At 42.2% G+C, this 12,768-nt stretch overlaps 1 protein-coding gene across 2 annotated transcripts in view; it reads left to right on the top strand.

Annotated features, from left to right (window-relative positions):
• The window catches only part of coro2ba (coronin, actin binding protein, 2Ba), a 36,528-nt gene that overhangs the window by 11,374 nt on the left and 12,386 nt on the right, over positions 1 to 12,768 (top strand). The window contains exons 1-2 of one of the 2 annotated variants that reach the window (XM_084013297.1): positions 7,832 to 7,940; positions 11,133 to 11,333. In XM_084013297.1, coding sequence (XP_083869423.1) covers positions 7,926 to 7,940; positions 11,133 to 11,333 — 216 coding nt within the window. In that variant the 5' untranslated portion in view covers positions 7,832 to 7,925. Of the gene's footprint in view, positions 1 to 7,831; positions 7,941 to 11,132; positions 11,334 to 12,768 lie in introns of those variants that run through there. The other variant, XM_084013296.1, reaches the window with a different exon arrangement.

The raw sequence follows: 12,768 nt of genomic DNA, 5'->3' as shown, positions 1-12,768 counted from the left end.
AAAGACGATATTGAAGAGACATTAGTGAATGCATCCCAGATGTGCATGAGTGCATACTTTCTTTATTTCACCTGTCAGATTTCGAACGGTGAACCATCTCCACACATTCATCGGCACCGGCTTCGGTTTTCCTGCATCGTAGTTGTGGTTTAACCTGCTTGCTGCGATAGAAAAACCCATCAGAAGTCTTTTTTCCTCACGGCCGCTGCTCTGAATAAACGGGAACATCTGGACTTTCCCCGCCCCCACTTTCAAACTGGCAAAGGTGCCAGAATTGCTGCAGTCTGTTTGTCTCTCATGGGTTTTGCCTGTTTTTTTTTTTTGTATCCTGCCTGTGATAATAGAATGTGCCATGTGACATAATTAATTCAGTGTTGAAGAGCCTACAAGGATTTTTTGGATAAATGAGTCCTCTCACCGTCTGGATGACGCTCGGTCTGCTCTCCTAGCTTTTACTACATTTTTATTCCTTTCCTCTCTGGTTACGCAACTCACCTTTTTCCAAACGATGAATTCCATTTATATTATGGAGTGCGAGTACACGTACATGTCTTTGAGCCTGTAGTTTTTCCACGGACCCACCTTCAGTGTGACTCAACGAGTCCATTAAATTGTGAGTAACGATAAAGAGGTTACAGAGAGCTGACCTGGTGTATGAGGTTCCTGTACAAGGACGTTCGTTATCTCAATGCCCCGGGTAACCCTATCAGACAAATGGCTATGTAATATCCTTTTGCTGCAGGGATCCGGCGTCTGCACCTTCTGCCAGTACGTTAATTATTACTTATGGTCCATAGAAAGATATCGCACTAATAAGCAGACAGACTAGCTAGAAATTTGCTTTGAAAATTCAAGGTCACGTCATGATGATTCCTCAAGCTTCTGTCCTGTACATCAGAAAAAAATACAAATCTAGAAAGCAGATAGGCCGTGAGATTTACTCATTCAAGGTTCCCAGAGGATGAACTCCTTTGTCGTCTTCTCCTATTGAGTGATTGCCTTAACATTTGCTGTTTCACAAAGAGAGAAACCCATTTATTGTACGTTAGAATGAACCTCAGAAAATGTTTAAATTTTTTTGTCCCACTGGGAAAGCCCTAACAATAAAAAATGTAATGTTTTCCTCCAATTCCTCCATGCTGTCTGATGTAAGGAGCTTGGAACCACCATGGCTATGTAAATGTATTTTTTGGCACCATTTTAAGTTGATGAAAACTAGATCTTTCTGATTCTGTTCTTATTTTTTATACATTTTCATATCCTTCCAATTCTTTTCAAGCGCTATCACGTAGATGAGAGGAAGATCAGTATTCTAGCAGCGCGAGTCCTCGTTGCCAAGGTTCAGACGGTCGCTGTCTGGGACGGAGAAGTCCTTGGCCAGGCAGATGGTCTGGCACTTGGCTGGACGTTAGACGTTCTTTGTCTGGGTTCCCGTTTTCACACTCTCCGTCCATCCAATCAGTCCTGTGAAGGGAGACGGGGCGAGAGAGAGAGAGATGGCGAGAGGACACAACAGAAAGAAAAGAGACAAGTGATGGATCGAGGAGGTAGAGATACCAGAAAGGGTGTTGGGTCCATCTGGTCGCTGACACAGTGGAGCAGCATCGTCTCTGTAGTTCTGAACTTCAAAGCTTTGGGTCTCATTCAATTTGGATGAATCAGTAGCTTTTCCCAGATGTGTCAAAACGCTGCCGGAAATATACTGGAAAGATCAGATGTATTTAAAATCTTTAGAGATGACTAATACTTGAACCAGTAAATGGTTTGATTGATGGTTGTAATGGAGAAGAGAAACCAGCTGCTGCTGCAACGTGATTTCATCCACACTCGTCAGTCTTCTTTGCTTAATATCTTGACTTAGAAGGTTCATGCATGGTTGCAGTTAATGGTGTGAAAGGTTGTGACACGATCGCGGTTAAGTTTCGGCAACAAAACTTTGGTGTGGATTAGAATAAAAACAACAGAATTTTACGCTGCAGAAGTAACGTCATGTGATCTCCCAGCTGGAGACGTGTGTGAATGATACCGGACGGGTAAAGTCACATCACAGCGTTCCTATTGGCCTAAAAAAAGTCCTTGAATGTATGAATCAAAGGAATTTACACATAATCATCACAGTATAACACCTGGACAGTTAATCTTCAGAGATATCAATCTGTCCAATTAGGAAGCTCGTGAATCAATTTCACAATTTGCAATGGAGGCAAAAGCAAGATAACCCCCCAAAAAGGGAAAGGTTTTGATGTGGTGACAGTTCCTCATCCTTCCAGACTGACTCTTCTCTAGTTTTGTTCTGCTAGTGTCCTTGCCACTACTTGTAGCATGAGGCAATACCTGCAGCCCAATCAGGTCCATGGGGGCTCCCCAATGGGGCAGTTCCTCTCAGGGAGTCCCCAGAACAAGTGTGGTCCTCCTACACAGAGCTACTGTGGGTTACAATGCGAGAAGATGTGCTCCATCAGCAGTCACCCTGAGGCTTTGAACTGACAGAACTGAAATCATAGCTGAATGCTTAATGGTTCCACAGAGCTGTTTCTCTGGTCTTTACTTCAGTGATGGATTTCAATAATCTGATGAAAGTGGTCGCGCGTCTTGGGCTCGCCGCCATTTGGCTTTCTCAATTTGAACCGCCGCCAGAGGGATTTCATTTCGGAGCTGATGAGATTTGTGTACTACGACATAAATCAACGTCCTTTTTCTCGCGTCGCTTCCGTGAAAAATCTCTACGCTTTCTCCTAAAGCACAATTTCAATTATGTTTAAGGATTATCTTTGCTCAAACAGATGTCCGCCATGTAAGGAATAGTTACAGCTTTTTGCTGCTCTATTATAATGACATTTACAGGTACGAGGAGGTTGTAAATGACCGGCATTGCAAAAAATGTATCATGTGAGGGAATTTGCCTTCAGGATAAAGATGAAAACAAAATAAAGACTGAGCTCTAAGGCTCCTTGAATGTTGATAATGTAATCATTACAATGAGTTAGAGACTGGAAATATTGATGTTTGTCTCCAGACAGCTGGCTGTGTGTGTGTGTGTGTGTGTGTGTGTGTGTGTGTGTGTGTGTGTGTGTGTGTGTGTGTGTGTGTGTGTGTGTGTGTGTGTGTGTGTGTGCAGGCAGGTGGTCTGACAGAGGGGAGTTAATCTCTGTCTGATAAAAGCCTCCTCTGCTCCTCCTCTCGGTCTGCTTTTCTTTGTTTCTTTAAATATTTCATCATTCTTTGTTGGTCGTCCCCTCCCTCCTCTTCCTGTCTTCCCCTTATCTTGTTTTCTCTTTCACCTCGAGTCCCCTCATCCTCTCTTTAAGCTCAGCGTCCGCCTTCCTTTATCTCTGTTTCTCTATTGTCATTGCACCTCACATGTCTTCTTTTGTGTCTCTGTCTTTCCTCTGGACCTGGTCCTTCACCATCACCCCCCCCCCCCCCCCCCCCCCACACACACACACACCTCGCGATCATGCGAGGCCCAGCTCGCATATTTATGCTCCAAAAAGCACATCCAAGAAACTCCTTGGGGGGGTGAAGCAGGGGAGATTATTAATTTAAATCTATTTCTTCTGGTGTTTGATGACCTCTTTTTAAGGGGAATCGGCAATAAATGTGTCTCTTTGTGCTTGAATGTTAAATATTATATCACAAATATTAGTGAACGTATCCAAAATGTTTCGTACAGTACTGTTTATATCCATAGTAATTATTTTACCTGGATGATAACAGTGCTGTCATCATCCTCCTTTTCCACTTGCGGGGCGATGGATGGATTCCGGGATATCTGCTCCTCCGCGTACTTGTGCTCTGATAAGTGCCCTTCAGCTGGGTTTCTGGGTTTCCTGTCCTTGGCTAGTGTAGCTCTTTGCCCCATTACCGCTGCTTAATGGGACTGGCTTGACGCCTAAGAGCATGCCATTAGCTGAGCTTGTGCATCTCCTGTCATTATCGCTGAGTAAATTTCCTCTCATCATGAACACAAACTCCAAAACTCCTCAAACAGCACTAGTTGCTATCTATGGAGCATAGACTGTATAAGGAGTCATCTTTAATCTGACTTTGTCTGCTTTGTTTAAAAGCGTTTGTAATACAATGGAATACTGTAGTTTTGCATTAAGACAAAGCAAAACCCTCCACCTGCACACATGAGCTATCATCAGTGCTGACATGAATAACAGATAGATTTTCCCTGTCATCTGACCTTACAGTGCACATTCATTTCAACCTGTTTGGTGTGTTTTGTGTGTCTTCTTCAAATTCCAAAAATGATATAATTGACATTAATGGTCTGGATAATGACGACCCAATGAGCTCATCTGACCTCTCTTTTCAACTGAAATGAACGCGGGCTCAAATGAAAAGATTATACCTTTCCAACATTCCTGAACTGGCCGTCTGGAAAATCCGACAACAAATCCAGATGGACTGATTCACTGTGGAGCAGGTGTGTTAGTCGCCTGCAGTCGGCCGTGCCCTTGGTTCTCTTCCGTGTGTGTGTTTGTTTGCATGCGTGGCTGTTTGCATCAGGCATTATCCAACCGTTTCAGCTGATCGTTTTTGTAAAGACGGATTTGGCTTCTAGTCTGCAGCTTCATGGAAACTTGTGCGAGTTCCTTCCCTGCAGGGAGTTGCCAATTTCTCCCATCTTGACTTACAACAGCTGCCGCTCATTGTTGCAGGCTTGAAGTTGACTCGCTTAATGCCTTGCTTATAGACAGAGTCAGTCCTGACGTCACATACGGCTTATCCTCTGCTTCCGCTCGCTTCAATGTAATCTCTCATTCTGCATTTTTCTCCATCTGTCCTTCTGGGATTTACTTTCTTTATTCTGTGGCAGTTCAGAATCCACTACACGTTATTAAAACACATTTTGAGAGTCACTTTGTGAGCAGAGAGAAAACTACAGCTCCCATGAAACTCTCTGAGCATCATCATGAGTTGGTTTTCATCCTCGTCCTTAATATTCCCCAAAGATTTTAGCTGCACTCTCTGCTGTCTCTAAAAGCCTTGACAGCGTTCAGTCCTCTCTGCCCTGCTGTTATTTCTTGACTCGCCCATGGCCCTTTTGTTAAGCCTGCGAGGGCATTATGGGAAATGGTGTTCCTGAAAAGCCTCTTGGAAACAAATGTTGTTTTTCTAAATATATCAAGTGAAACAAACCGAGAAGGGCAGTTTTTTATCATTGTTGTTCAATATTTAATTTGTTGGCTGATAAGAAATCATGTAAAATATCATGTAAAAATACACAGATGTCAGTATGTACTTTCACTGTTCTTAATAGACTGCTTTTCCTAAAAAAAACAATACGTTCCAATTATTTAAAACCCTGATGCAATGCTTGTGTCCACAAGGTTTTACCCAATAACCAGCACCATAAATAATAATGAATAAACAGTATAAATGGCTTAAAGAAAGCGTATTACATGTCTTTATATAGCATGTATAGTTTATATACATAGTGATAATGTGAGAGAGCCTGCCATTACTGCAAAAGTAATAATACTTGATAATGAAATACACTTGAGTTGAAAATGTGACTTCTTAGGGGTGAGGATGCTGACTGTCAGCTAATAGCTAGTAAAATGCCAAACGCTCTAATACTCAATGCGACCTCACAGCCCACAAAGAGCATTTTATCACCACAATCCATCCCATCATGCATTGCCACAGCAGTGTAGAAAATATTCCAGCGCTTTGGGCCAAGCTGTGACACTTCCTGTATGAGCTCCAGCTTCACACCGAGAGAACATTTGGCTAAAAAGAACCGATGGCATATCTCGCTTTTTTGTGATATTTGCTCCGCGGATGTGAAGTCATCATAAATGACTGTATAGTGTCACTGCCAAGGGTGAGGAGGAAAAGACGGGGTGACATGGAGACTTGACAGGTCTGAGTGACAGGACATGCAGTCGCCCTGCGGATTTCCCTTCATGTGTCTATTGAATGTGAGCCTCGCTTCCTTATTTGGCACCATCAATGAGACAATCTTGATTGGTGAATAGTCAAACCCATTGATGGCATGTGAATGGCCTTTTTATGGCTCATAATGAGTCAGTCTGCTGCCATTGCCTGAGGATATTTCGAGAAGAAAGAGGACGTTGGACTGCAGCTGGGTGGGATGCCACGTGATGTTGCGACTCTTATGAAAATATATATTTTTTACTGAGAATATTTGCTGCTTTTAGGACATTGGAAAGAGGGTGAAAACCTTGAAGAGGAAGATTTAATGTGCACGGAGCAGCAGCAGTGTCTCGAAGAAGACGTAAAAAAAACCCCAACTCAATAAACACTCTACTCTCTGGAGTGTTCTGCCTTGCAGCCAAGAAAACTACAGTAAATGTATACGGCTACATGACACGGACACAGACACATAAACGGAGACACATACACACCGAGCCAAGAGGCCAAGGCCCAAACCTGCTTCACACTCAGACCTGCGGGGCTCCATTCACAGTTCAAACACACAGACAACCATCAGGGGAGGCAATTTTCACCGTAACACCTGCCTCCGTGCATCGATCTGACCAGGGGGTCGTTCCAGGAGCCGTTTGTGGGGAAGGAGCAGAGACTCCAGGGTTCGTCTGGGACTTTTAAGAGCTGGAATCGCTCACACACAATTATCTCTGGCTCCGTTAAATCTTCAAATGTGCATTTTAATAGGATGCAGAAGACATTTGTAGGATTTTACAGGGTTCCCAAATGTAATGTTGTCAAAGGGGAAACATGCACATATTCCTGGCAAAGGGATTTAGTCAGTGATTTTTTTATTGTTATTGTTCTTAATGGAGGTATTCATTTAAATAGGAACAAACAACTGATGCTGAAATTAACTAATTTCAAGTGTTTGTTGATACATCTCAGACCATGGTAACATGATGTTTTATTACTTTGGATTACTTGAGTGTAATAACTAGAACAAATTAGAAAAAATATGAGTTTAGCATGTCCATACACTGTTGATAACTCCATACTGGGAAGTAACTTACTCATAAGTATATTTTTGAAGGCAGTATTAAGTAATTAGATTTATAACAGAATCACAGCTGTGATTTATGGCATTAAGTGTAAGATTTGACATCTTTTTCTCTCACAAAGAGCCAAATAAGGAAAATACTGCTCTTCTAAACTATGTTGACATAATAATGCTGGAAAAAAATCTGCTCACTTTTCTACGACAAGATTGTTCAAAGGATGGGAGAATTCAACTTCTTCATTTACTATTTTTGTTTTCATTACATGGCACCTAAAATGTAAACTTTAGTTATTTTAGCTTTGAAACAACTGTGGATTGTGTAGCTTCTTCTCTGGCTACCAACCTTGTCTTTAACTGTTTCAAGTTTTTTTTAAATAAAGTGGGATCTTTGTTGCTTTGAACTATTTCCGATAGATTCATGATCTTGCCTTTGGCTGTGCTGTAGCGGCTAACAGGGTCCACATCGTTCCTCCTCAGGTCCGCCTGTTTGCGCTGACGTTAGGTAGGTTTCAGACCTGTGGAGTGAAGGATGAGAGTGGAGATAAGAGACTGAAGGAGGGAGGATGGAGGCTTTTGGAAAAACTGCTGGGAGTCGGCCCAGAAAGGGTCTCTCGATTCCAAACAAGCAGTGGGTGGGAGAGGAAAGGGGATGAATGGCTACTACTGGATGGGTGCAGCGTGAACTGTGGTGGAGACAGAGACGGAGGGCTTGGCTGAGTGGCAGGATGGGAGAGACGGGTATGAAGAGGAAAGGGGGGGAGTGCAAAGCCCTCCAGCTATCAGTACCAGTAGGAGAAGAAGAGGGAGTTTAAAGGGGAGGAGGAGGGGGGGGCATGAGAGAAGGAGGTAGAGCAGACACTGCCTGCTAGGATTTCAACGGGAAGGGAGGAAGGAAGAGAGGAGATCCCAGCGGCTCGTTTAGAAAGGAGGCTGGATGTTTGCAGTCTGAGGAGGCCGCAGCAACATGGACACTGGTAAGGTAAGGTGGCGTCAGTCAGGGTGATTACAGGGACATCAGTGTGGGTTCTAGATAATCTCAAATATGATGTTGAAACTTGGCACACATGCATTGTTTTTATGGTGAAAATATGCACACACAAGAAGTTGAGGCCTGTTTGACCCTCGTGGGAATCATCTCTTGTGATCATCACAGTCTTGTGATCCGTGTCGATGGATACAGAGTCACTTTTTCTTCCCCGGGTTGTTTTGGTGCACATTAGCACGCCGCTACTCATGGTTTGTTTTCTGCTGCAGCAAAAAATCCCTCGTGAGATAAGAGCGGCACAAACGCACAGATGTGCTCTCTGTGCCAAACCCCGGTGACCAATGAATGAGCATCGTTGTAAAGAGAGCTCAAAGCAGGCGAGTCTTCCTCGTTCCAAAAGCTCCTCTAACCGTCGTCCCTCAGGCCAACTCTCTGCAACTCTTCTGTTCTACGTTAGTGCTTTAACAAGCTGCTTTTATGCTGCTCACACAGACGTGGCTTCAGAAGCAGTCGCTCTGGGTTTGAACATGACGATGGTGAGATGTTTGTGTGCTGCTAACAACCTGCTGGCGTTTATATGGGTGGTGCTGAAACTGATGATTATTGACATCATCAACCTTTTAATATTGCTTGTTAGCTCCGACCAGCAGGCTAAAACACAAAGATATACAATATAATAATTGTTAGGGGTTTGGAAAACGTACTTGGATCATTGACTGGAGTAAAAGAAGCCCATCTAAAAGTAGTTTAGTTTAAAGAATTAAAAAAAATAGAGTAGTTAAGTTTAGTTTATTGTTTTATTTGAACAGGGACAGAATTAACACAAAAAAAAATAACTTTTCATCTGCCGTTACCTTGACAGAATAAACAGAATACACAATACAAGCAGTTACACAATTTAAGAAAATTCATGATTGGACATAAAATAATGTACATAAAGTGATTATTACTGGTGCATGAGCAGTATTTGATTGCTGTAGCTTTATGCACAGTTGGGTAGGAGCTATTAAAAACATGGTTGACTGTATTTAGACATTATTTTATTTGGCTTGTTCTTGGTTTTGTAAGAATTTGACAGCACATCAGGTCTACAGGCAGGTACTGGACCGGCGTGTACTTTGGGGGATCCATGTTGTTGTTTTTTACCCGAGGAAGAGAGACAGGAGGAGCCATGATTTCTTTGTTTGCTTCCTTAGGATAAATACACTACAGGAAGACTGTTTGTTTGGGTACCTTTCATTAAAACGATGCGTTGTTGAACTTTTGTTTTCAGATTAGTTTTTGGACAAATCTGTTTGCATTATAAATGTATTATATAACATTATATGTTATGACTAATTAGCCGTCAGGGTAATGTAGTGGAGTTATGTCCAATATTTGCCTGTGTAGAATTAAGTAGCAGAAAATAGTTGATTCATGAGTATAATATAATAATGAGTAATAATGTAGTCAGTCTGAGACCACATGTGAAACACAAACTGCTGGGACTGGATGCCATTTCCCCAGACTGGTTGGAGACATAAGAGGGGGGACGGGGAATACAATGGTAGCCGCATGGTCCGAGGATGTCTGTATTTGCATGCGTACGCCACTCCCACCGGTTCCACATCCCAGGAACAATGCTGAATAGAGGATTGCCTGATGTCATCCGGCGTTTCTGCTACTGATCTGACGAGCGCCTCAGATCCCGTCCCGCCAGATCCTGTTGTGACCTCATAGTCCATCAATAGTGTCACAAGAATCTATTCTCAAAAGCAAGTAGCAAGAAATGACAGAAGCTCTTTTTCCTTTATGGGACAAAGTGCATTTGACAGCCACTTCCTGTGACTGGGTTCAACGTGCAGAGCCGGCTATGAGCTCCGTCAATGCATTCTTGTGGTGGAGAGACAAACAAAAGAAGCGTCTTTGAGTCAAATGTAACCACTTCTCTTTTATTGTGTGCACACAAAGGCTGCGTTTCTGTTCGACAGGATCCGTGCGAGACAAAATACAGTGACGAAACAACGGCACATTCTCTAACATGTCATTTTGGTTTAAACAGCTGTCTTTTTTTCTGTGATCGAGTTATTTGGAGGACATATCTTTACTATTTTGATGTTTTTCTCCTCTTGACACGTTAATCGCCGGCTCTAAGGCAACATGAAATGGTGTCAAAGCTCCGCTTTCACCCTTCAAAGCCACTCTCAAACCCATGACCAATTTGGAGGATTTCCCACAACTGTATGTGTGACAGTTATCATGTCTGCACAGATGGGACGGCCCACCCTGCAACCGTGGGTTTGGAAGATGGGGGGAATTTTAGTATTAATCGATTCTGTCTCCATCGTCCAGACAATACTTAAAAGATAAAACTTGCCCTCACAGAGTCATTTATTTTATCACGATGTTTTAAAGCCAGCTTGGCTTCTCGTCTGCCCACACAATGTCCGACTCCACCGGACACATCGAGCTGTGACCTTCAGACGACGCCTCTGCTTTTGTACAGACAGTAATTTGAACGTACTTGTTCTGAATGTTAAATCCAGGTCAGAGCTGTTACCATTTTTGTACTAATTTTGCTGAGAATAACTTCATACTAGTGCATATTTTTAAAGGAGGAGCCAATGGATTGAATGTGTTTGGGGTTGGGGCTGTTTGTCGGATAAAATAAACATAAATACACGGGGCTGTTGGGAAATTGTTTCGCCATTTTGCACATTTTTCTGACATTAACAGACGATAAAAAAATTCAAACAATAGACAGATTCATTAATAATGAAAATGATTGTTAGTAATGCACATATTGGATTTTTTTTGCCAATATCCTACATGTTGGTGTTTAACTCATGATTGCTGATTCAGATAATTACAAAGAACATCTCTCTTCTGGAGTTGACCCTATTTTGCTTACTGTTATAGCGATGACCCATTAACATTTATTACAATGCTTTTTAAAATGAACATTCATTGGGAAAAACAAAGGAACCTACTTCAACTTAAGTTACATGTAAAACATGGCATTTATTTTATGTCACATGTTCATACAAGACTGAAAACAACCTTGACAGACTTGAGTTCTTGGCAACTTTGGCTTTTTTTAAGTTGCCATAAGATGATATCATTATACATCCCTAATGGTTAGTTGCAGCGCTAATAAAGAAGCTGTTCTATAAAATACTCATCAATGTCTTTGTCTATTTTCCTCAGATGTCATGGCGTCCGACCTACCGAAGCTCCAAGTTTCGAAATGTCTACGGGAAGGTGGGCAACCGGGAGCACTGCTTCGACGGCTTCCCTCTCACCAAGAACGTCCACGACAACCACTTCTGTGCCGTCAACACCAAGTTCCTGGCAGTCGTCACGGAGTGTGCCGGCGGCGGCGCTTTCATCGTTATACCTGTATCCCAGGTAACTGCCACCGCCACACTTTTCATTTGCTGTTTGTTGCTATGCCAACCAGGGACAAAGATAAATAGGGTCTTTCCCTCAATTTTGAAGTCCTCTCCACTTTACTGTACAATTCAGATCCAAATCTTAAGGTATTATACTTTATTTGTTTACAGCTTAGACCATTTTCTACTAGTTGACACAACTTCACCACAGACCCTCCCTCCCTCCCCCCGCAGAGCGTGCCAGCTCTAAACATTCAAGCCAGAATTTACAGCCAAAGTTGTAACATGCTAGATTTGCCAATAGAATCCCATCAATGCATACTGGTATTTTCCTATAAACCAACACACAACGGCACTGTTGTGTTGGAAGCGAAATTATTTTTCTAATTATAGGAAAAGGGAATGTGTGTTCTCCTCACACTCTGCTTTGCTGGATTATTCATTATAAAACTGTGTTGCAGACTTTAATATGGAAGATAATCCTCGCTTTCACACATTTTAGAGGTATTATGCACATGCTAAGGTGATAAATCACTTTATTGGAACGGGACTTTTTTCCCCAAGAACTGCATTTAACTGAGAATGTTTGCTCACATTTTATATGTGGCTGTGATTTTGGGTTTGATATGAAGAGTGTAGAATAGTTTCTAAATGTTGCCCATTGTATATTAATCTGCTCGTGTATTTAGCACGTGATGCTGAGTATTTCTTGCGTTTTTTAATGTATCAGGTTGTTATCTTCGCCAAGGTTAGAATGCAGCTTGCCTCTCACTCTGACAGACCGTAAAGTGCTTTGCCTCTTTAAGAGCGACTCTGCCAAGGTACTTGAGAAGCTCTCTGCTGCCAGCGGGGTCGAGTCAGGCTGTTATCAGGCAGAAGAAGGATCAAGCTGAGCACGTCTGTTGTGTGAGGCAGGGAGACCTCAGCTACACTTTACCTTACATCATCGTCGCTACGCGGTGTTTCAGTCGTGGCTCTACATGAGGCAGTGCTACAGGAATATTAGTTAAAGTCGATGTTTTACTTTGAAAGGGATTTTGGTTTTAGTGTTCTGAAATCAGGTGGTTTACACAAGCTTAAGAGATTTTTACATTTTTTTCCTATGACGTCAGTTAGTCCCCTAAAAAATAACTACACTAAAAAAACGTCATCAGGCCATCTGTTCCGCCTCCACAGCCTCGTTGTGTGTCCTCGCAGTCATGTGACCACGGTTGTATTTCATTTATAGCCAAAAACATGACCTTTTTTACTTCTGTTGATTTGCATTCAAGCTTCAAAAATCATTTTGCTGAACAAAAAAGTGTCATAAACGTTTATTTTCTCCAATACTCCAATTATTATTATTGTTTTTAGATCTGAAGTCACAAAGTAAGCGTCGCTGTATCATTTTCTATTCAGAACAACAAGAATACATAACAAAGGGGCTCACGCCAACATTTCATATCACCTTT

This window comes from Eutrigla gurnardus, assembly GCF_963514095.1.
Source record: "Eutrigla gurnardus genome assembly, chromosome: 1".
NCBI lineage: Eukaryota > Metazoa > Chordata > Actinopteri > Perciformes > Triglidae > Eutrigla > Eutrigla gurnardus.
The sequence above is the reverse complement of the archived record's forward strand: the minus strand, read 5'-3'. Positions and strand labels throughout refer to the sequence as shown.